This window comes from Lissotriton helveticus, chromosome 5_1, assembly GCF_964261635.1.
Source record: "Lissotriton helveticus chromosome 5_1, aLisHel1.1, whole genome shotgun sequence".
In the NCBI taxonomy this organism is placed as follows: domain Eukaryota; kingdom Metazoa; phylum Chordata; class Amphibia; order Caudata; family Salamandridae; genus Lissotriton; species Lissotriton helveticus.
Window position 1 is genome coordinate 1,337,064,325 of NC_136065.1, and position 25,103 is coordinate 1,337,089,427.

At 47.4% G+C, this 25,103-nt stretch overlaps 1 protein-coding gene across 2 annotated transcripts in view; it reads left to right on the plus strand.

The window, feature by feature from the left end:
* The window catches only part of TMEM9 (transmembrane protein 9), a 245,839-nt gene that overhangs the window by 122,963 nt on the left and 97,773 nt on the right, over positions 1 to 25,103 (plus strand). For both annotated transcript variants that reach the window (XM_078641248.1, XM_078641247.1), the window contains exon 5: positions 19,434 to 19,565. In XM_078641248.1, the coding sequence (XP_078497374.1) occupies positions 19,434 to 19,565 (132 nt within the window). The remainder of the gene's footprint in view (positions 1 to 19,433; positions 19,566 to 25,103) is intronic.

Consider the following 25,103-nt stretch of genomic DNA (forward strand, 5'->3'; position numbering starts at 1 on the left):
GACTTTATGGTGGGTCATCTTACAGGCGATCCAAAGCAGGCAGCCCCTCGCTGTCCCGCATGCCTAAGGAGCCATCTTGCACGGCGAGACGATGCTCTAACGGTGCCGCACATTACCATTTTGTTATACTCCCGCCCCCCTGTCAGGGCGGAGCGGTGGGGCACACCCCCGGTCGGTTCAGGCCCCCCGACCGCCCGAAGGACTAACGGGGCGCCGTCGCGGTTTCCCGGAACCTCCTTCGGCTCCAGGTCCTTGGCTCAGGCACCCTTACTGTGCCAGGCAGAGGTACCCTTACTGTACCCTTCTGCCGCAGAGGTACCCTTATTGTCCGTCTGCTTCCAGATCGCCCTGTGACTCCGCCTGCAACACAAAACTAGACCATTATAAAATTCAACATTTCGCACCGCCGCTCTGCTGCTGGGTCAGGGTACCAGGGTGGGAACAGCGCAGAGCCGAGGGAGAATGCCGCAGGGAGAGAGAGGCCGAGCAATGGCGCTGCCGCGCTAAATACCGGAAGGGCGCCCCTCCTCCCAGGTGAGCCCTCCCCATTGGCTTGTGATAAGGAGGTGGGCACAGGGAGGGGCGCAAACAGGATGCTCCGCTCGCCAGTCGTGTGGGACTAAGGCGCTGCCCCGCCCATGCTCCCCTGCGGGTCGCGCGGTCAGCGGCATAGTGCCCACACCGCCATGTGCTCGCCCCGCTTGACAATTACACACTTACACTTCACAAAGAAACTCAGGACACATATCTGTGGGAAAGAACTGCTGCATGTTTATTTCATACAAGACAGGTATGACGTTATGGTGGGTCATCTTACAGGCGATCCAAAGCAGGCAGCCCCTCGCTGTCCCGCATGCCTAAGGAGCCATCTTGCACGGCGAGACGATGCTCTAACGGTGCCGCACATTACCATTTTGTTATACTCCCGCCCCCCCTGTCAGGGCGGAGCGGTGGGGCACATCCCCGGTCGGTTCAGGCCCCCTGACCGCCCGAAGGACTAACAGGGCGCCGTCGTGGTTTCCCGGAACCTCCTTTGGCTCCAGGTCCTTGGCTCAGGCACCCTTACTGTGCCAGGCAGAGGTACCCTTACGGTACCCTTCTGCCGCAGAGGTACCCTTACTGTCCGTCTGCTTCCAGATCGCCCTGTACTCCGCCACAACTCTGGAGGAGGCCCCCGTCGATGACAGAGCCCCCCTCCCAACATGCTACTTACAACCTGCCGCTGACAGAGCCTCTTGTATATCTAGGAGGAAAACATCCATACCCAACTCAGACAAGTGCACCCCGTCGCTCTCGTAATACCCTTCAGTTCCTTCTTGTATGAGTGCATGCCTGATGAACCCCAGGCCCCTCTTTTCCATAAACTTTTGCATGGACCTGTTGACCCTCCTGCGGGGCTGCTCTATTGCAACCAGCAATCGCGCGCCCCTCCACACTTTGCGAGGGACAATTTCTGACCAAGCTAGCTCAGTCGCTCCTAGCCTGTTAGTTATTGCTGCCACATCCTTCTGCATTGCCTGAACCAGGGCCCTCCTCCCCACCGTGACCAGATCGTTCCCTCCTAAATGGATAATGAGAATATTGGGAGGACCGCCCCGTACTGCCAGGCATTGTTCAAGCTTGTACTTCAGGTGACCCCATCTCATTCCAGGAAAACCCAACCACAGTATTTGTGTCTTTGCAAAAGTCAAATTCCATCTCTTGGATGTCGCCCATCGTTCTAGCCTGGGAACGTAGGAATGGCCCATCACCCACACGCAACAGTCAGCTGCAAAGAAACGAGACAATGGTGACGCCACAACTAAAGGAGGAGAGTTTCAAACACTAACACATTAACACTTTGTTTCACTACGAAAGGAAGGAGAGTTCCAAACACTATCACATTAACACTTTGTTTATTGGTGAACACTGCAAACTCCACTCGAAAGACGTGATGCGACATATATATTATGCGTGAGCACCGCAAACTCCACTCGAAATACGTGATGCGAAGTAACATTATACGTAAGCACTGCAAACTCCAATTCGAAGACGTGATGCCACATGGCAACATATGTCACATATTACAAATCACTTCGCAATTGTAGCGACCAGCAGTATTTAAGGGCGGATGTATCGCTGGAAACAAGCGGATGACCACCTCCCTACCCTTTTGACTCCTTCCTCGCCCAACCCGGCCCTGAATGCGGCCGTAGCTGCCCCTATCCTGAATGAGTGGCTAGAGAATTTTTGACCTGTCCCTGACAGACCTGTCTTGGCCAAGGCTGCGCCCATTACGCGCTCCAGCTGGAATTTAGTGAGAGGTGTGCCATCAGCATGGATTAGGAAGTGGCCCCCCAGCAGTGGCCTGATCCTCAAGTATTCCTTAACCGTGGCAGCAGGACAATATCTGGGGTCCTCCAGCGCTTGCAATGTGATTGACACCCCCTTTCCCGCCTGGTCCGTCTTGGATTTCCGCACCCATAGTATGAGGGAATCCCTCGCACAAACATCCATCATGTCCAGAGCTCTCCCCGATCTGTCCGACTTGGATTTGGCCACCAGCTCGCTAGCTCTAAAGGTGCCAAAGAACGCTAAGCAGAAGGCTGTTGAAAAAAGCTGAGCTTCGAACGCTGAATTGGTCACTGACGGCAAAATGTCCATTATACGCTGCAATGCGGGGAATTCGATCCCCACCCTCCTGTCGGGGGACCTAACCTCCTCACAGGCCCACCCCTTCAACGCTGCCCTAATCCTGAATGAACTCGTGGGATCTTCGGCTCCGCTAAGCTTGGTCTCATGTTTGAGCGCTGCCAGGTGGCCGCACACCCATGAATGTGCCTTGCCATTCTCCTTTGCCCACACCACAAAAGTCTCAACCTGTTCTACCGGACTTAGCGCAGATGCTCCCAGGGACAGTGTTACTGCCCGGAAAGTGGTCAGCTGGGCCGCATATCTTCTCCGGGTAGCCTGGGCCAAAGAACGCTGTCCCATCATCTTCAACCGCTCCCCCACTGAAGGAGTCGCCAGAGTGGTGCCGGGAATGGTGTCATCGCCTCCCTCGCCTGCGGCCAGGCCTCTCGAAATCGGAGCCACTGAAAGCGAGAGAGAGCATCAGCTGCCACATTCTTCACCCCTTCGATATGCCTTGCCCTGAACTCAATGTTACTCCGTAAACCTGCCCTGACTAATTCCCTGAGCAGGCTCAGGACCATTGGGCAGTTGGCTGACAACCCATTGATGGCCTGGACCACGGCCATGTTATCCGACCAAAAGACCACTTTCCTGTTGCCCAGTCCCTCTGGCCATAAATGTAGTGCCAACACTATGGGGAATAGCTCCAGCACTGTTATGTTTGCGGTCACCCCTTTCTTGCGCCACACGTTTGGCCATCTCATGGCACACCACTCCTCACCAAAGATCACCCCGAAACCTTCTCTACCAGACGCATCTGAAAACAGGCGAAGTTCCTGGCTGCTTTCCCATGGTGCCCTCCATATCACGGTGCCATTGCAATTCCTCAAAAATTCATCCCAAATCTGAAGGTCTGCTTTCAACCCAGGCCCCAGGCGTACTAGGTGATGTTTCTTTCGAATGTTAGCCGTAGCTTTTGCTAGCCTGCGGGAGAACACCTTGCCTGCTGGTATAACTCGTCCTGCAAAGTTCAATTTGCCCAAAAGACTCTGGACCACCTCAAGTGTTGCCTTGCTCCTGTCAACCAGTGACCTAATGTCCTGCCTCAGGTCGCTAACCTTGTCAGCTGGTAGCCTAGATTCCCCTTTAATGGTATCCAGTTCGATGTTTGAGAAGGCCCCTCAGTTTTCCCTGGGGCCAGGGGGACACCCAAATGATCCGCTAGCTCTTCAAAGGCCCGCAAGGCTTCTGTGCACTCTTGGGAACCCTCCCTGCCAAAAAATAGGAAGTCATCCAGGTAGTGTGTGACTTGGGAAATGCCATGCTTGCTGGTGAGGGCCCACTGGAGGAAGGAACTGAACGTTTCGAAATAGGCACACGAAACTGCGCAACCCATAGGCATGCAGCGATCAAAAAAGAATGCGCCCTCCCACTTGAAGCCCAACAAGTGTTGACTATTGGGATGCACAGGCAGGAGGCGGAATGCTGATTCAATGTCAGCCTTGGCCAGCCACACGCCCCCTTACCTGTTCTCCTAATCATGTCTATGGCCATGTCTAGCAATAGGACACGGAACACGCCCCTTCCTCGAGCCAATGGTTGACCGAGTTGCCCTCCGGGTAAGATAGGTGGTGAATCAACCGGTATGCCCCAGGCTGCTTTTTTGGCACTACTCCTAGTGGTGAAACTAAAACATTTTTCAGGGGGGGAGGAAATGGGCCCGCCACCCTCCCCAGGTAAACTTCCTTCTTGATCTTATTACCAACAACCTGTGGTAGGTCCCTGGCTGATTTGAGGTTCAAAGCGTCCCTGGAACCCAGGGGGCCTTTGTAAGGTATCCCAAAGCCATCCACAAAACCTTGTGCCAGTAGCGTTCGTTCTTTCACTAGCGGGTACAATCGGAGTAACGGTAAAAAATTTTGCAACACTATGGGAGAGGGGCCCTTGATTCTATGGGAGGGGCCCTCGCTTCCCCGAGCACTACTGCGTGCTCCGTCCGTTCCCTGTGCTGTGGAGGGGGAGGGGTTCTTGCCGTTGGTGCAAGTGATTGCTGCGTGCTGGGCACCACATTTGCTACAATTATGGGCAAACTTACAAGCTCTACCCCAGGTGCATGTCCCGCCATTGAACAGTCTACAGGTTCCAGAGTTGAAACGTCTAGGTCCGGATCCATGGCCCTTCCCCCGACCCCCCCGAAAGGGCTGCTGGAAGGAACGCCTCAGGAACTGTTCCCACTTCTTAGTGTCCAATTCACCTTGTGCCTTGTACTGTGTGTCTCTCTGATTATTGCCCGTCCTGCACATGTGTTTGATCCAGAGCTGGATATCCTTATGTTCCCACCCTACTTCAGAGCAGCTAGCCATAGTCTTCCTAAATTCTTGATCGTACCAGAACCTACCCATCCCCCCGGACTCCCTTGCACCCTGCTGGATGGTGTTGGCGTATTCCATCAATGCCTCACTCTGAGCTGGGTCCTTTTGCACTATTACTGCTGCTAGAATGTTAAATGCCTCGGTCCAATTTTCTATTGTCTTCTCGGGCCAACGCTGGTACCTAACTTTTTTCTCATCATCTTTCTTCCCCATCTTCCTAGTGTCTGCACCTGCGTTGTCATGCATCAACAGGGTGCAGCTGGTAGTGGCACTGCAACTGCGGAAACCTGCAAGCCGGCTGCTGCAGTGCCAGGACCGTGTGACCCCACAGTAGTTCCCTGCAGAGCCCATACTTGCATCACTGGATCAGAAGCTGTCGGCACGAGGGGGGGGCATCCCTTTCTGTGTCGCCGCCACCTCATCTAAACGTTTTTGAAAGAGTGCCATTAATCCCATCATTTCGTCCATTTTCTTACCCATTTGGGCCAAGTCTGTTAGTCCTGTTGCCGACTCATGCACCGCGGCAGGTGCCACCGGTAATTCCACTGGCCTCGCCGCGGGGGAAAGTGGGGTCGACTGGCGACCGTTTCGTGCTGGCTCGGCCGGAAATTCCTTGCGTGTGTGCTTTCGCTTCCGAGTGGACCTTTGCGTCCCTTCTCCTGAGAGGCCTGCCGCGTCCTCAGGGGCGCTGGGTCGGCCAGCCTCCTCTAGCCTACGAGCCTCGATGAAACCCTGAGCCCATGCGGGCCCTTTAGACTGTGCAACTGCCAGAAATTCCACCCACAGGCCATCTTGTGGTAATGCGGCGCTCATCACGGTGGCTTCTGCCCTTCTGGGTTCCTACGGGTGAGAAAATACGTGAGGTTGTGCCACTCCTTGCTCAGTCAACTGCCAATAAAACACGTGGGGCAGCCACACTCCTTGCTGAGTCTGCTAGCAACCGGATCAGCAGTGCTGACCAGTCCCTGCTCCCCTTACTAACACAACCACTGTCTGAATCGCGCCCATGAATTACCTGCTGATATACTTGTTAATCCTAAGCGGCTGCCAGTCCTTGCGACGTGTTCCCGGGCGTGACCTGAAAAACAACATCGAATTACTTATCGTGTACACTGCAATTCACAATTTACCTGTCTCTGCCGCTCGAAAGTGTACAACGGGCGTGTCGGGCCGACGCCCACGCTACAGTGCATAACCACTGAACTTGAATTTTACTGCATGCATTCAAATGAGGCTCGTGGTGAAACCAACATTAAACCCACCTCGCAGGTGACATACCGTTATCTGTGCAAGCAGGACTGCGCTCGTAGGTAAACAAATATTCAACACTACCTCGCGAGTGACATCACCTTATCCCTCTGGCGCCACCCTTTTTGTAAACCTGTATTTCTGCCGGGCCAACCTTTTCCGAGATTTCCTCATGCGCTGTGGCTCATTACTGTTCTAATGCCCCGCATACCCGCTTACTGCTCACACCGGCCCTAATGTTGCACTGACCATCACCAAGCTGTCACTGGGAGGGAGCGGTCGCCTCAGCGGGCTGGGGTCCAGCATCCACCCTAGTGATGATACCAGGCGGGAAGCGGCGGGCGGCGTGCAGGCGCACTCATCCCTCCCAGCCCCACGCACACCGAAGACATAGCGCCAGAATTATGGCAGCCATGATCTCTGTTGCAGAGGAGAGCGAGTTGTGCGGCGCGAGACGCAAGCAGAAGATTCATTGCGTCTATGTTTTATCTTTTAAGACAGGGCCCACGTTGATTTTATCTTTTAAGACAGGGCCCGCGTTGCTTCTATGTGGTCTCAGGTGGTGCGGACGCTTTGCGCGCCTGTTTCGTTCGCTTAGCGACGGGAAACCACTTCACCACAGGCCCACGGGGAACCTCGGAGCTTACATTTCACATGCCAATTGCCCACATACATTTCACCCTTTAAGAGGTGGAGCGGATGGCTTCACGCGCAGACTGCAGAGTTACCGTTTACTCTGCTCCCATTAGGGGGCTTCACAGCTCAGCCCCACTAGAGGGTTATTGTTGCCGCGGATTAAGCGCAGGGCAGGCAATACGTGAGCACTGCTGGGGACCCGGCGGCGTCATTATGAAGGCCATGCCACCATCATGTTGGTAATGGCAACTCCAGGATTACATTTATCAATGCTGTGTGTGCTGGGACACAATTAAACTAATTAAGACAGCCGGTCCCTCGTATGCAGTGCACAAGCACGAAATGAATCATTCAGCTCTCACTGGTGCAGGCCCTGCGGGCCCCGGGGGAGCGAGAGGGTGGGGGGTGTAGAAACCCACACGCTCCCTGTCGCGCTGTGATTGCCCCATGCGATAATACCGCACGTTCCTTGCCGAACCGTGATTCATTTATGTTAAGTCAAGTCGGCTGGTGTCAGGACCAGTTTGAGCTACGCACCAGGCAGCTATTATTAATCTCATACCCGCGATAGCTTCGGGGCTGATGCACAGCCGTAGTGCAAAGCAGCTCATGTTACCTTCCGCTATTTACGTGCAGAACCCCGCTTCCGAGGCGCTGCTGCTAAACGCATTGGAATCGTTAATAGAGCTCCTTGAAAGTGAAAGGGTGGCGGAGAGTTGAATCCTTTCCCAAGTGCGAGCAACCTGACCTGGGACAGCGCTTGAGATTCACCCATAGGGAGGTTTCGAAACCCGTAGTGCAGTGAGTGACCATGGGCTATGATGCGATACAATGGACATGACTACTGTTGGGGTAGTGAAATGAAGCGTTCTAAAATATAGCGCGAATCGCTAGCTTTGCATTATTTGTCCGTAACGTAATTTCACACAATCTTCCCGCAATGTTGGATACTGCTACAGCACTAATATAATGCAATAATCAACGATGCTAGGGAGTTCTACATACATTTATAGATTTATCAGATGACCCCCGTTATTAAATAAGAGTTACTGGTCATTAGGAAACGTATATGCAAAGCCGATAGAAACGGCCAAGCTTTGCGGTTCCAAGAGGAACCATAAGGTGGCCATGTTGGGCTAAATCAACGTTACATAACAGTTTTGCTTAACCGCAAAGAGGCTTGCTGCGTAGACATAAAAGTTTTGCTTAACCGCAAAGAGGCTTGCTGCGTAGATGTAGAATAGTCTCAATGACTAACGCCCTTACAGACCCCAACGAATGTCCATCCTTTAAAATCAACGTGTAATGGCGGCCGGATATGGCGCCACCCACGCCGAGAATTACACGAGCTCCGATAATGTCGCCTGACTTAAGGCGCTAAATCTGTCCCTTCGGTAGCTAAGCTGCTACCCTAGAAGGTGCATCCTATAAAATGGAACCTTAATCGCGGAACTACTAAAGCCGCCTCGCAGTACTCGCTGTCGAGAGAGGGGGGGGGGAACCATCCATCCCGCCTGCAACTGCTGCAACTCAGGGCAGAAGGAGAAAGGCCCGTACAATGTAATGACCCCAAAGGGGGCACCGAGGGTGCTGAGATAACAACAGGGAGCGAAGGGCAAAACTGCGTCCCCGCATTGAGTCCCGCACACAATATCAACAGGGTGCGAAGGGCAAAACTGTGTCCCCGCATTGAGTCCCGGACGTCCCGGACACAATCTCAACAGGGAGCGAAGGGCAAAAGTGTGTCCCCGCATTGAGTCCAGGACATAATATCGAAGACAAATGTCCAAGCCCAGTAAGCACAATCCCTCGACTGCCCCATGGCCGCCGGAGAGGCGGAGCGCTCAAGTCCCCGACACCAGAGGCTAGCGCCACTAGCGCCACTATCTACGAATCGGCCGTGCGTCACTTGCCTTTTGTGTCCGCCGACACCGGGTTAACGGAAGTTGAAATGCGCCATCTGCTGGGGAAGCTCGGGAGCATCGAAACGATCCGATGCCGGTCAATTACGTAACTAACACTCCCGCCTACGACTGGATTCTCCCTCCTAACTAACCCGAACCAATTCATTCAGACGGCTCATTGCCCCCTCCCAGACCGTCTACCTAGCCCACGAACCGCCACCACCAACCTCCCCCGTGGTCGACACCACAGGGCCCCATCAACCTGGTCATGCCCAGGGACGGGGCCGGGGGGAGGCCAGTTGGAAGCCACATACCTTTTTAAAATTGATCCGTCGACGCGACACGACGCGCGAACAGTGCAGAGCCGAGGGAGAATGCCGCAGGGAGAGAGAGGCCGAGCAATGGCGCTGCCGCGCTAAATACCGGAAGGGCGCCCCTCCTCCCAGGTGAGCCCTCCCCATTGGCTTGTGATAAGGAGGTGGGCACAGGGAGGGGCGCAAACAGGATGCTCTGCTCGCCAGTCGTGTGGGACTAAGGCGCTGCCCCGCCCATGCTCCCCTGCGGGTCGCACGGTCAGCGGCATTTCACCTGCAGGATCTGTTTTTCTTCCCAACCAACCTCCACCCACCTGCGTACAGGCAGACTGTTTTTAGCCTTCTAGTGTCGTCCTGTGAGGGCTTGCCAGGTATTGGGCTCAGACGAATACTGTGCCCACATCTAAGGGGGCTCCTTGCCCTCTGCTGATCACACAGGAACCCCTCACCCCCTTCCTGATACCCTGCCGCATTGTCCTCTGCCCTTCAAAATGGGAAACCCTAGGCTAGCATTCCCCGCTAGTGTCCTCTCTCCCTGCACTGTCGTCCCTGCCTGCCTCTAGATTTCTCCCCTTCTGTCCCAGAGTCCCTGTTGCAATTTTGGCCCATATCCTCCTCTTCCCTCTATCAACCAATCCGGGCCCTGCTCCTCGCTAGTCTAAAAGGCATATTTCTTACAGGCCGTATCCTGCACTCTGCTGTCTACACTGGTCACCTCTAGCCCATCTCCTCTCAGAGGGGATATTTTCTGACCACCTGGGTGGGGACCCACTCATCCACCTCCTTTTATGATGACTTTCTTTCCTCGCCTGCCTAGCCTGGACTATCCCGTCTTTTCTCAGGCTCGCTCAGGACTCTTGTTCTCTGCCACATGTACGCCTTAACTATTTCTTCAGAAGTTCAATCCTCACTTTCTGATAACTACAGAATTTTGAAATAGTTTCCATGAGTTTTTGGATGTCCATTATTTACAGCCTCTTAGACAGAGTGAATTTAATAATGTTATTTCTTGATGGACTCAGCTACTATACTGAAACATGCAGTGCCTGTATTACCAAATAGGCAAAGTGGTCACCGGCCTGTCGGCCCCACTCCATTTAGGGGCCCGGGACAACGGATCAAAATATTAATGATTTGATTTTGAATAAAAATTAAATCAAGCTTTCTTAAATATTGTTTAGAAAGAGAACAAAATGAATCAACTCAAAGAAATTAAAACTTTACATTAAAGACTCTACAGTGAAAATACTGTATTAATGTAATGTACCCATTAACAACTTAAAGTACATAAACCAGATACATCAGATTCACATAACAGTTTGGCTCTTAAAAGCTCATCTTCTGGCAGCATGTAAAAAAAAAATCCGGTGCATTGGGTATTCCGAGATAATTTGCAGGGGGGGGGAGAAAAATTTCGATTGTCTGGGGGCTTCCACAGGGGTTAATCCGGCACTGATGACTCTGAGTTTACCTGCAGGGGAAGGAATAAATCAACCCAAATGTCACACATACGTGGTGGCCCCTTAGCAACCCTCCTACTCTTACATTCACATTGCTACTCGGAGGGTGAGGTGTAGCACCTCACCCTCCGAGGCGCTAAACATAACAAAACTGGTATTTTTATGGGTGGTTGAGATAGTGAGTTGCTGTTCTGGTGAATTATTCTGTCTCAGTTCTAACTCATCTCCTTTGGTCTCCAGACTGCTTAAGACATGGCTCTTTCCAACGAATAATTCCATTGTTTGATTTCTTTCTACCTTCTTTATCTGCTGGGACCTTGTCGCAGGGCGGGGACGCACAGGTTTTGCAACCAGGCGCTTTATAAATTCAAATTGATTGATTGATTGTGTACATGCTCAGCTGCAGCATACTCGCAACTTTAGCACTGGTGGCGTCCTGTGCGAGAATGTTTGTTGGCGTCCCCCTCGGACTCACTCACTACCACCCTTTAACAGTGCCCTCTAAAGTCTCCATAACCACTCTCTCTCAGATGTATTTAGTTACATAGCGCCACCTATACCAGTGTAGGGTGTCCGAGCACTTTACATCACACACACATTACACAGAGGCAATCAATCATGTGTGTAAATCAGTATATAGGAAATGTTAAATAAACCAAAAGACTACAAGGTGAGTCACATGTAGGGTGACCAACTGGCGTGGGTGCAAATTCGGGACAGTGAGTGTAAACATTCAGGACAAAGGGTCAAAATTCAGGACAAAAATTCAGGACAAGAGGTCAAAATTCAGGACAAAAGGTAAGTTTTAATGACACATCAGAGGAGGTTGCGCAATAGTATATATGTAAGTAAATAGACAACCACTAAAGTACAAGTGAAAATAAGTTTATATTAGGTTGAGACAATTGTGCACTTTAGGGTTTGTCAGTATGCGCGCAGCTTTAAGCAAATGTGCAGGTCTTTTTGTAGATCTTTTTATGGTAACAAAATCGCCCCCACCTTTCCAGCTCCCAGAGAAAACGCCTGATGCCCGGTCCAGCCAGTCTGGCCTTGCTACCACCCTCCAATGGCGCCCCTCAACTTCACATAGACCCTCTCTCATGTGTATTTAATTTCTTCTATAGCACTACTCATCCCAAGTATGAGGGGCAGAGAGTTGGAGTGCGTTACAACACACTCATATAAATGTGAAAGTCACTGTATAGGAAATGTTGCTTAAGATAATGGGGCTTACAATGTGTAATCATACTTTAATCCATCATTCAGTCTTTCACCATTCATTCTGTCCTTCCATCTATGTGCCCATCCATGTCCATATTCAACCATTTACAAACCTATCCATCACGTATTCTTCCATCCATCATTTCACTCATCCATCACTCAATCTACCCTTTTACTCATCCATTATCCATCCATCCACCCTTTCACCCTATCCATCCGTACACTCATCCATCCACTCTTCCACCCATCCATCCATTCACTCATTCCAGCCCTTTACCTATCCAGCCACCCTTTCACGTATTCATTCATCCATCTAGTCACTCATCCTTTCACCCATTGAGTCATCCTTTTACCCATCCCCTTCCTCTTTTAATTCCCCTTTCACTTAGCCATCCATCCTTCCATCCACCCACCCATCCATCTACTCATCCACTCATGAATCCATCCATTGAACCTATCATTCATCCATCCTTTCTCTCATCCATCCATCCTTTCTCTCATCCATCCATCCTTTCTCTCATCCATCCACCCTTTCACTCCTTCACTCATCTCTCCATCCTTTTGTCCATCTACCCGCCCTTTCACTTACTCATCCAGTCGTACATTCACCCTTTCACTCATCCATCCATCCATTCACCCTTTCACTTATCAGTTTTTCATTTCACCCTTTCACTTATCAATTCATCAATCCATCTATCATTTCACTCATCCATCATCCTCCCTCTCACTCATCTATCCATCCATCATTTCACTCATCTATCCAGCCATCCATCCACCCACCCATCCCTTCACCCACCCATCCCGTCACTTACTCACTCACCTTTTCACATTAGGAATGAGACCCATCAAGAACTCCACCCTCGCTGTAGTTCCTAAAGCAAGAGGTGGGGTGGGGCAGGGTTTACTATGCCCCGGAACATAGGCAATCTGAAAAAGTGGAAGGCATGAGTCATGCATGATGCACAGTGCCTGGACGTGGGGCGACTGTGATATGGTGGTGTTTTCAGAGCTTTAAGTGGGATGAAAAAACTAGGGGGGTCTCTCCAAAAGTGTGTTCGATGTAATAAAATGTGTGGCTTAAAACACATAAGCTAAAAATCTGTTACAAATGGGGGTGGGGTCGCACACTACTCACACACCGGCGGTGTCGCCCCTAAGGACTCTGGTCAATGTAGTAAAGTGTTCGCGATGCATCATCTTTCGATCTTCTGCTATCTTCGCTGTCTTCGCCATCCCTGGACACGTGTTTCGGGGTATTACCCCTCATCAGCAGGGATAGGCCGTGTACTGGGGTTGCCGATGGCTGCCAATATCTGCCAGGTATAGTACCACTCAGGCGCGTAGGTGCGGGATCCCAGGCTCGTCAGCCCGCTGCTCAAGGGAGCTCTAAAGTTACAAATGGGGGTGGGGTCGCACACTACTCACACACCGGCGGTGTCGCCCCTAAGGACTCTGGTCAATGTAGTAAAGTGTTCGCGATGCATCATCTTTCGATCTTCTGCTATCTTCGCTGTCTTCGCCATCCCTGGACACGTGTTTCGGGGTATTACCCCTCATCAGCAGGGATAGGCCGTGTACTGGGGTTGCCGATGGCTGCCAATATCTGCCAGGTATAGTACCACTCAGGCGCGTAGGTGCGGGATCCCAGGCTCGTCAGCCCGCTGCTCAAGGGAGCTTTAAAGTTACAAATGGGGGTAATTAAGGATATATATTGGCGTGGTGGCCCCTGGGGTTTGGTGGCCCTGTGCAGGTGCACAGCTTGCACATGCCTAAGGCCGCCCCTGATGAAGAGTGCAGTGCCTCTCCTGGGGACGTTTCTACGGTGCAGCCAGGAGCAGGGTGCGCTTCTCTGCTGAGCAGTCCTGCAGGTGAGAAGGACACTTTTATAAGTCTGTAGCGGGGCTATAGTTTTGCGTGATTTGTTTTTCTTTATTCTAGGTGTATTGGAGGGCTTGGTCTGTGGCTTTTCCGTTGGGCTGTTGAGTTTTCCAGGGGGTATTTAAGAACGAGTTTTTCCTTTTTTTTCCATTGTAACATGGAGGGACAAAGGAGTGATCATCAACAGCATTCTCCCTCCTGTTCTTCTGAGGGTAGGATGGAGAGCTACTTTTGAGACATGGGGGTCATTCTCCTGATGATTCTGAGAGGCCCATAGGCTGGCAGGTTCAGGCCATGATTGATGAAGTGGTGACGAGGGCCTTGGCTTTCAAGCTTCCAATCCTAAGACACAGGCATCTGTGCATAAAGATGTAGACACTGATACTGAAAGTGACTCATTACCTGATAGACTGGGAGTAAGTTTATTTCCTGAGATGAATATGGCGCTGTTTTGCTGCATATCAGGGACAATATGGGTTTTGATTCACCGCCTGCTGTTGATGAGGCCAGGGGGCTATTTCCATAATATACCAAGCCTGCTGCCGAGCCTCTTCTGCTCCACCTTAAGATTACCGGCGGTATCTTTTGGGGTAGGAAGAGCTGTATCTGTTTTAGATTTCTAGATTCCTCCAAAAATCCTATGTTTTGTAGGAGGTGGATTCTGTACTCCCTCCATACGTTAACGTGTATTTAGTCTTGGCTTCAATGATTGGCAAGTCACCATTGAACAGTGAAGACTATTCACCAGCGGATCCTATGGATAAAAAAGTGGACTCAAGCTTGAAGCTGTGTTTGGTGCCACAAATCTGGTGTTAATGGCCGCATTCTATGCGGCGCTCTCTTCTCAGTCTTTGGTCAAGAATTTTGACTCTCTAGCTGAAGCTATGCAAGAGGAGGCTGATCTGTCTGACTTTTTGGTTCAGATGGAGCAATAATCTAAACTGCTGACCGATGACTTCTTAGATCTTATCAAAGATGCATCTGTAGCCTTCAGCTCCGTGGTGATGGCCCGGATGAATCTGTGGCTATGGGATCGGAAGGTGGATTTATCAGAAAAAGCCTCCTTTCTGAAGCTTCCATTTGATGGTCCTAAACCCTTTAGGGATCGGTTGATCCACATGATGAGGAAATCGTTCAAGAATAAGAAACATTCAGGGTACTGTCAGTCGTCATCTGGTAAGAATTTCAGATCCCGGACTCGGGAGACCAGGCACTATCCCAAGAAGGACTCTAAATATTATTCTGCATGCCTTTGCTGGACCCGTCTTGTGAACTCCCAGACATACGTGGCTGGTACTTGCCAGGCAAGGCCAGTCAGCGTTCCTGACTACTCCCTCCTTCCGGCTTTGGACAAGGTGGGAGAGAAGCTCATGGATTTTGTCCATATTTGGGAAACCTCTGTCACGGATCGCTGGGTTCTGGACATTGTTCTCTCTGCCACCCAACTCGGGGTGCATCCCTACTCCTGTTCCCAAGGATCCTGTAAAGAGAGAGGCTTTATGGGACGGAGGTTTGGCCGTACGGCTCAAAAATGCAATTGTTCCTGTCCCTCCTGGTCCAGAAGGTGTCAGGAGGCTATCGGCCTGTGCTCAATCTCATGAGGCTTAATTGATCGATCAGGATTGTTGATTTTCGCATGGTTACGTTGCAAAGAATCATTCTGCTAGCCTCTGTACAAGACATTTTGGTAACCATTGATTTGCGGGATGCATACTTGCACGTGCCTATCTGGCTAGGCCATAAGCAGTTTCTCTGAATCAAGGTGGGTGGGCTCCCAATTCCATGTCCTTGTTCTCCCATTCAGTTTGAAATCCGCCCCACAGGTTTGGATGAAGGTTCTGGCTCCGTTGATGGCACTTCTTCATCTGCAGGGTACAAGTCTTCTGCCCTATCATGACAATTGGCTTGTGTTTGCCAAGTCTGCCCCTCAAGTGATGGTACATGTTCACCTGGTGGTCCACACATTGACATCTCACAGATTCCTCATAAACACGAAGAAGTCTTAGTTGTTCCCGGAGCAGGAGCAGGTCTTTAAAGAGTCCCGATTCCACACAGACCTATGGGTGGTTACACTGCCAGACAGCAGGGTGCAGAAGATTCAGTCTTGTGTTCTGAATCTCCTGATGACTTCCCCTTCTAGAGTTTCGGATTGAAGGAGACTTGGCAGCCACTGTGTTTTTAGTTCCATGGACTTGGTTCCATTTGAACAAGTGGATTTGCTTCCTCTTTCACCACTGGGATTCTGCCTCACAGGATATGACTCTCCCTCCCCTGGTGTCAGAGACCATGAGACAGGAATCGGCTTGGTGGTTGGACCCCTTACAACTCTGGAAGGTAGTTTATTTGTGTCCTCCCCCTCCGGTGGTGATCATTACGGATAAGAGCAAGAAGAGGTAAGGTGCCTGGATGTCTTCCCATTAGGTCCAGGGTCTTTGGAGTTCTGCTCAAGGAGTTTGGTCTGCCAACAGGCGGGAGCTCAAAGCCATCCTTTTGGTTTTTTGGGCCTTTTCTCCTTCGATTCTGCCCCAGGTTGTCTTGATCCAGACCGAAAATACCACGGCAAAGTCTTATCTCATCCGCCAGTGGGGGGTGAGGGCGTTGCCCCTGTCGGTCATTTCCGATCAGATCTTCTCTTGGTGCTAGACTGGTCTACTTTCTCTGACGGCGGTTTATATTCAGGGTCTCCTGAACTCTCGACCGGACCTGCTAAGCCAGGGCATTCCCTCCTCCCACGACATTTGTTTCTCCCCCCTGTTGTTCATTCAGATCTTTCAGAGATGGGGTGTCAGGTGGTGTCTTTTTGTGTCTTCCCTCAATACTTTTCTACCCCTTTTTGCACCAGGATGAGAGAGGCTACAGCTTGGGGGATAGACGCTCTGTCCTGTCCTGGTCCGGCAGGTCTTCTGTTTGCTTTCCTTCATTTCCCTTTAATCCAGAGTTTTCTGATCAAGGTGAGGCTGGAGGGAGCTCAGGTAATTCTGATGGCTCCAGCATGGACCCGCTTCTCCTGCTTTCCATTTCTAGTGACGATGAAGAGGAGCCCAGAGTGCCAGTCACCACAGTTCCTTCTCCTCTGGTTTTCCCTATTCTCCAGGACGAGTCCCTTGTTTGCAGGTTTGATTTACTCAGGGTTGCTCTGTCACTGTCTGCACATCCACTCAGGCCTCTTGAAGACCATCCAGTAGGGCTGCCTATGCTTATCATTGGGTGTCCTTTAGAAATGGTGTGGAACTTAGCAGTTGTTGCCTCCTTCGGCTTTCTCAGGTGTTGCAAGATCGGTTTTCCTTGGGACTTCTTCCTTCAACCTTGAAGTTGCAATGGGTGGCTATTAGGGCGTTTCAGGCTCTCCTTCGGGCACTTTTGAAAACCCTCAGGGTCTGGTGCCTATGTTATTCAAAGGATTTTACCCTAAGAGGAAAACCTTAGAGTATAACCTAAGAGTATCTACAGTTTATCTGGCCTGCGACCTTCCTATGATTTTGTGGGCCTTTTTTTATCCTCCCTTCGAGCTTCTCCATTCCATTAATATGTGGATTCTCACATTGAAGGTGTTCTTTCTGGTGGCAATTACCTCGGCAAAGAGGTTTGGGTAACTGGGTGTGCTTTCTTGTAGGCCTCCATTCCTGATGGTCCTTGAGGATCACATGGTTTTGCACCCAGGCCCTGGTTTTAGTTGCAAGGTGAACTCTTCCATTCATGCCCAACAGGAGGTTATTTTGCCTTTTTTCTGTCCAGACCCTCAGTCTCCGGTGGAAGTTAGTGTGCATTCCCTGGATTACCGGAGAGCTGTTCTGAATTATCTGGAGAGGGTGGAGGCATTCATGCACGAGTCCTTTTTGTTTGTTAATTTTGGGCCTGATCAGAAAGACCTGAAACCTGCCACTCAAACTTAGAGCAGATGGGTTCGACCCCTGATTGCTTTGGCCTATTCCCAGTTTGGTGTTCCCTCTACTTTGGTGAGTTCAGGTTCGGTCAACTTGGGGTTTATCGACTTCCCTTGCTGAGTGTCAGGGGGGATCTTTATGAGTCTAGGGTTATGTCTGCTATGCGGTGACCGCAGTTTGCTTTTTATTAATAAAGTGTGTTGTTTCTGCAATCTGCTCAGTTGTCCTGGCTTTTCTTTGGCTTGGGTACATCTCATTTGGTGAGGAACCTAAGCGAGAGGGACGAGGAGGTAACGCTTTGATACCTGCTGTTAATGATGTTACTCAAGAGTCCTTCACTCACGTAGATTCCTCCCTCCCTGCCCTGTGTATCAATTCCAACTGTGTTTTTAGGGGCTTCTTGACGAAACCGGAAGCAAGTTGGGGCGAAAGGGCTTTTATGCTTGGGAAAGGGTCGGGAGAGGGGCGAAAGGGCTTTTATGCTTGGGAAAGGGTCGGGAGAGGCACAAAGGCCTCATATGTTGAGAAATCTAAGTGAGAGAAGGACTCGGAGTAATGCAATGACCGGTAAGTAATTGAAGCATTATGTCTCCTGTGAGTGCACTTTGACTTTTTGTCACTTCTACCCCACTAAGGTGGAAGTGAAACGTACATGGGGAGACTTTTTAACAGCACCCTTCTTCATTTTCTATCTAGATAGACGTACTAGAGGCACTAGGAGCTGGGTGGGAGGGTGATCGCAGAGGAGTAGGGCATGTGGACAAATATGGCTACTTTCCGTTCAATCCATTTTTTAGATCCTTTTACCAGCCCTCGCACATTGCTACAGGGCCACTCTACAAATTTCAGAAATAAAAAAATCCCTCATGCATTACAATGGAGAGAGAATGGTCTACCCATACAGTCAACAGAAAGTGTAGTATACTTCTATGGGCAGAGGCAAGAATTCATTGATAATGTGGTGAGCCAGTGAGTGGCTGAAAGTTCCATAACAAAAGAAGCAAATGTCTTAAGGAGGCTCACTGAAAGTCCCTTGTAGTAAGCCTAAAATACAGTATGTCCACCATGAACCACACATGCACGCCACATGAAACCTACAAAATAGTGTGCTGTCCACACTACACCTGTTTTTTGTGTAAAAGAGGGAAGAATGTTTAACCATAAGGTATAGGTCCGTAGCTGTCCTTAACGCACACGTTTCTCTGGTTCTCAGGGGTTTAAGGGATTTACTCCACCCCATTTATGGCTTTGTTTAATCCTAAATGCGGTAAAAGAGGCCACTTTCCTCGATCGCGTTATGGCCCGTAGCCCTATTACTGAGGCACATTCCTGGTAACCCTTCATACTGGTGTTTTTGAGTGTGGCCACAAAACTATTTTTTGTGAAAGAGATTTGCAGTGCTGTTGCTGTAAATTTCCTGTTTGGGTGAGTAAAGTTTCCATCTCTGCCACTTATGTTGTAACTAAAAGAAAAGGGAAGGCATACACACCCACTACCTCTGTATTCAGCCCTTCTTATCCCTTTGAAAACAATAGTTTCTTCTATGAAAGTCGTTAACTGTGAAAGATTTCAATAGAATGAGGCCCCAGCAGGAGGGATGGACGATGTGCTCAGAATGAATGTCCCTCGATCACGGGAGCACAAACATTCACCTGGGTAGTTTGGCCTCAGTGCTGACTGGGACCATTGTTTGTATATGCCAAGTATGATGACTGAGACTGAGTATGGAAGCCAGCACCACCGCATGCATAGAATGAGGGTAAGGGACTGGATTACTCCCATCAGACTCGTTCTAATGGATGCTAGCTGACAATGTGTCATTTGAAAAGGAGGAAAGCAAGCGTGCAATAGGTAACTACAACTCAATAATATTGAAAAGTGTAATGTGTGCTTGATTTTGCAGTTCATCATCATCCTTTACCTGGCAGTAGTGGGGGCTCTCCTACTCTACATGGCCTTCCTCATGCTGGTGGACCCTCTAGTCCGTAAGCGGCAATCCTATGCGCAGCCTCTGCTCAACGAAGAGGAGACCGAGGTGAGATGGAGCACCTATTGCATGCATGACCAAGGAGCTCCTTGTCATAGCTGAGAAGTGGGAATGGAGTGAATAGATGGGCAGTATCACACCAATTCAACCCACCCATCTATTAGCATGTAGCAAAGAATGAAGCATGGGCGTGTTTACTCCATCCCTACTCCCTGAAGCATCAGATTGTGGCCCAGGCTGAGGTAACTAAATGTGCATTACTCTCACTGTCTATAGGCATTGAAGTGAGACTGAGGTAAGATGATGTGGGCATACTATAGGTTGGTAGGGTCAGTTAAAACAGATTGAGGTTAAGGAAGTATGCTCTATAATCACACAGTTCATGTGGCAGAGCACAGTTCAATTGAAAATGAAATATGTATATGGTATTTCTACACACATGTATAATACGTACAATCTTATGCACTGCATAACACTGTTTTTCCTCAGTGAAATCAAGAGTGGTGTGCTAAAATTCCATGCTCACATGTGTAATATGAAGTAGCGGAAATTCGGTCTCCTTGAGTCTGCTATACCTTCGCTGAATTATCAAGCCATTTGAAAGAAAAATACTTCAATAATAAATGAAAACAATATATGTACGGTGAAACAGTAATCAAATGAATTTTTAAATATGTTTTTTCTTATTTTTACGTTTTAAGAACTAATCCAAAAGCAAAATAGTTATGTATCAGTTTATTACGAAATTAGCAATCAGTAATGCAGCACATTGCTTATCAACACGTCGCCAACAACTTATTTTTGGCATAAGCAATAAGAATACAGCCACATTTCTTGTGATTACAGTTCTGATCGAACCAAAGAATTTGAAAACAAAAAAAAGTGTGTTGGATTACATTCTCCAGTTATGCCCAGCAAACTGTAAATCACAGTTTAGTAAGAACAACTAGTCCAGGGCCCAACTCCCATTCAAGGGCTACTTTCACCCCATCTCTAACCATATATAGTTCATATTCCGTCTATTTAGGAAAGAGTTTTCCCTTTTCTTCATTGTAATATTCCGTCCATATATTTTGCCGACTGTGAGCAATTGGGACCACTTCACAGTGTTCTTTAGAACCCTACAGAAACCTGTATTTTTAACCATTTCTCGTTCAAATGTAGAAAAACTCTTGGCCAGGCTGTTGCTGCTATCAGTAACAGGTTTATCTATACTAATCTATACTAATATAATAAAGAGAGAGCCCAAACCTTTGAGGCGGGTAATCTCAGGAACCACAGCACCAATCACAACACCCAATACAGCATTGGAAAGGACAGTTGCAGCAGATGGACATAGGCTATACAGCTGGCCACCATATATATTATAAGGGGGAAAGAACGTTAAGGGGAAAGTAGTCAGTTGTGGGCATGGGCGTTCTGCTGGAAACAAAACAAAAAAGGGAGGAAGGTACCCCTGTATTTGCTGTCAGGGAGGGGGTTATCACCCAAAAAAGCTAAATTCCCTATTCTAGTGTGTCCTTGGATACACCTATTTTAAAGGTATTATGACTCCTTAGTTATTCTATCTATATGTTTCTTAGTATTATTGATCTCACAGTGCACTACAAATCACGTCTAGAGTAAAGTAAAATAAAAAATGCATTTATTGAAAGAGACCTCCCAATGGGTTACAATCTAAAAACAATATTATTTCTGTTATCTCATAGTGACATATTACATTCATAAAAAACAGTCTCATAAAAACAGTCAACGCGGCGTTTCGGTGTGTAGTTTATCTGTTCACCTTCATCAAGACGAGAACGTTTTTTTAAAAATCTAGACAAAAAATAAAGTGACATTTTAAATACCTAGTGCAATCTGTGGATTTTTATAGCTAATCTATAAAGTCATTGTGATATAAAAATTCTGTTGGACCAACTCAACTTTCTTTTCAGTTTATTAAGAGACCCCCACATACATCCTATAGATTATATAAATTCGGGGTTGCCATGTTATACTATGTGTTTTGCTCATTCTGATAGATTTGTTTAACCTGAGAAGGCGGCATAAATAACTGTACCTCTACAAGTGAAGATATTAATACCTGATTGGTTTGTTACAAGTGTCTGATTCTTCAATTTCAGATTTTCTTCAGGGATCGATAAACCTTTTGATTCTGTCTGTCTTCAGGTTAGTCTAATTGTACCTTAGAGAGTGAATAGTAGATAGATTTAGATTATATTCCTCACTCTACATCTCTCCCGATTTGGGACAACGTTAATATGGTAATATCCTTTCTGCAGTGTATATTTACCTTACAAATTAATTGTCTTGTCTTTACGGTGTAATCAATTACCGCTGTATTTTTGGAGCCATACTCATATATCTTGAGTTACAAATAGAGGCGTGTTCTCAATTCGTGGTAAATATTCTGAAAAAGGAATGGGTACTCTTTCAAGGAGGCCGTTTTGATTCAAACTTGTCTCGTAAATTATTATAATAATCCGTATATCATTCACTTACCCCAGAAAAATAGTATTGCCCATACGTTATAATTTCATCCTCATTATTTATGTTTTATGTGGGCAGTCCTTCTTCCTTTGGAATAGTTCTAGGAGATCTAGGAATTAAAATACGGGTGATAATACAATGAAATATGTCTATTTCCTACAATTTTAAGGCAGTGTATTACTGCTGAGCCTTGAATTAAACAGTTGCCGATTACTCCGCTACTAATGCGCTGCCATACTTAACATATGTTAGTCTTAATTCTTCAGTGCTTAATGTTTTAGCCGATATTTGGGACTAGCCGATTTTTGGGGCTATGTGTTAACGCATCACAGCGACTTAGAAACTCCATACTAAAGTGTGTAATATTGCTGGAGCTTTTCTACGTTTTACCCTTTTCTACTCACATATAAGCTAAAGCAGAACTATTTAATGTTTCTGCTGGCAGTATCACTAAAATTACGTAAATGTTACTCCATGATCAGAGAGCGCATGATCGAGGTTGCACTAGTGGCCTCACTGTCGTATTATACACAATTTAACATTCAAGGTTTCTCTATATTTTTAACTGTTTGATTTATTTAGTACTATTATATATCTATCGCTCGTTTTTCCCATAGCAGCCAATGTCTTTTATACATCGAGAGCGCTTAGTGTATTCGTACTCTGTCCGACGGGCGTACATGTTTGTTCCACGGCGCCTCTCTGCTCTCAGCGTTCTTGTTCCAGAAATAGCTCGGAAAGAACTACTTCCGGGAGGGATCTTTATTTATCGGCTCAAGCGCTCCATTTGCCCGGAACTTAAAGGTTACAACCCCTTTACACATGATGATCCTAATGAATCTTACTGCCATAAGGGCATATTAATCATGCCACTACTCTATACATAGGGTATTTCATTTTCATAATTAAACGCTATTTCTACATTTGCCTGAGGTAAATTAAGACACGGTCGTTCTCTATGGTGGCCATCTTAGATTGGGCTCAAACTCGCTATTTTTCTTTTTCTTAGTGATTCAATTGTTGTCCATACTGCACGTTAATAAATTTTTTCATGATCAAACATGGATGTCATTTTATACAAAAATAGTCATATAAACGCAATCATCGTGTTCCATTATTGCATTCTTTTGCCTAATACCCAATGATTTGACTATTCTATTTTAAATAACACATAAATATCATTTTATACAAAAACAATCATATCAACGTGATCACCATATCCGATTTTTGCATTCTATAGTACAATGCTACATGGTTTAACTAATCATAAATTATATATCAACAGTTTAGATACATTTTTATACACTGCTGCTTCATTTCAAGCCCCCCTTGTAGTTCCTACTCTAATATTATGGGCAGTGAAAGATATTATCTTCATGGGACCTCGTTGACTATGTATCTATCATTTGCTGGTAGTCGGTTCGTGATTGCATTACTGTCACACTATTCATATTACAGAATTAATCTTTCCCATTCTTCTTTATTGTTCAGACCGGTTCTATAGGTGTTAAAATGAGACATATAGATTTGTTCTCGTTTTTTCCTTTTCACTATGTTATTGCCTCCTCTGCACTATACTGCATGACTTCAATACCACACCATTTAATCTCTTCTATGGTATGATTATGGGTGATCCAATGCTCCACAAGCGGGGCATTCCTCTTTTTCGTTCTTATGGCAGATTGTGTTCTGTAATCCTGACTTTGAGTTCCCTCGATGTTTCTCCTATATACCCTTTGTTACAAGGACATATTATCAGGTAGATCAAATCTTTAGTTTTACAGTTGATGAAGTGGTTGATTTTATGTGTTATGTTGTTATAAACTACTTTCTCTCCTTTCATCATATTGTCACAATTCTTACACATGCGACGTGCAAATTTTCCTACTGGTAGTGGGGCATTAATAATTGTCAATTGTCTTTGTGTATTTTCCTCTCTATATGTATGGACCAGTCTGTTTCGAATCGTACGATTCCTTCTAAAACGAAACATAGGTTTTGGTAGTTGGACAGATCCTGTGTCATTCAAAAGTCGCCAATTTCTATTTATGATGTTTCTCACTTTATTGCTTGCACAACTGTAGTTTGTCACAAAAATCATTTGTTGATCCTCTTTGTCAGTTTTTGCTATTTTTTCCCTCCTTAGGTCGTCTCCAATAAACGTATGACTGCATTAACAGCAACTTTAATTGGATTAGATAGGGAGTATTTTCAATTGTATGTTTTTGACAGTGGTATGCTTCGCTAGAAAAACAGTGCTTCCAATAATAGTCTACTGGCCAGATTCATCAAACTAAAATCGGCTCGCAAAGGGCCAGATTCTGAGAATCTGGCCCTTTGCAAGCGCTATTTTTGCATTTGGGATTCATCATCCCAAATGCAAAAATCGCAAATCTAGAAATCGCTAAATTGCGATTAATTGCATTTTAGGAATCTCAATTTGAGATTCCTTAAATGCAATTCATTAACCATTTTAAAATTGCGAATTCGCAATCTGGGGCCGCTATTTACCGCGAAGTCTAACTACGTGGTAAATAGCAAAAACTTTGAAAAATGCACTAAAGTGCATTTTTCAAAGTTTCATGTTGCGCACACACATGCCCTAAGGGCATGTGTGTGTGCAACATATGTGCACACATCAATTTCAGGGGTGCAACAGGGTGTTCTTTGGACACCCCTGCACCCTTGAAATCGCAATCTCAATTTGCGAATCGCTAATTGCGATTAGCAAATTGAGATTGTCTTCCCATTCATTCCATAGGAATGAATGGGGAAATTTTCCTTAATTGCGACTCGCAATTTGCGAGTCGCAATTAAGGAATTATTAGAAATCGCTATTTTGTAAGTAATTTCTTGATGAATAGCATTTTGCTATTCCTTAATAGCGATTCGGTATTTTTCGCTATTAAGGAATAGCAAAATGTGTTCTTGATGAATCTGGGGGTAATTTTCCATAAATAAATCGCAAATTACCATTGCCGGTAACATAAGTGGGCCCCCAAGGACTCCCGAAAATTGACGTATGGTTTTTGTTGCTATGCTCAGTCTAATACATATCTTTCGGCTTTTGTCGATAAAGTGCGTGGTTGTTTT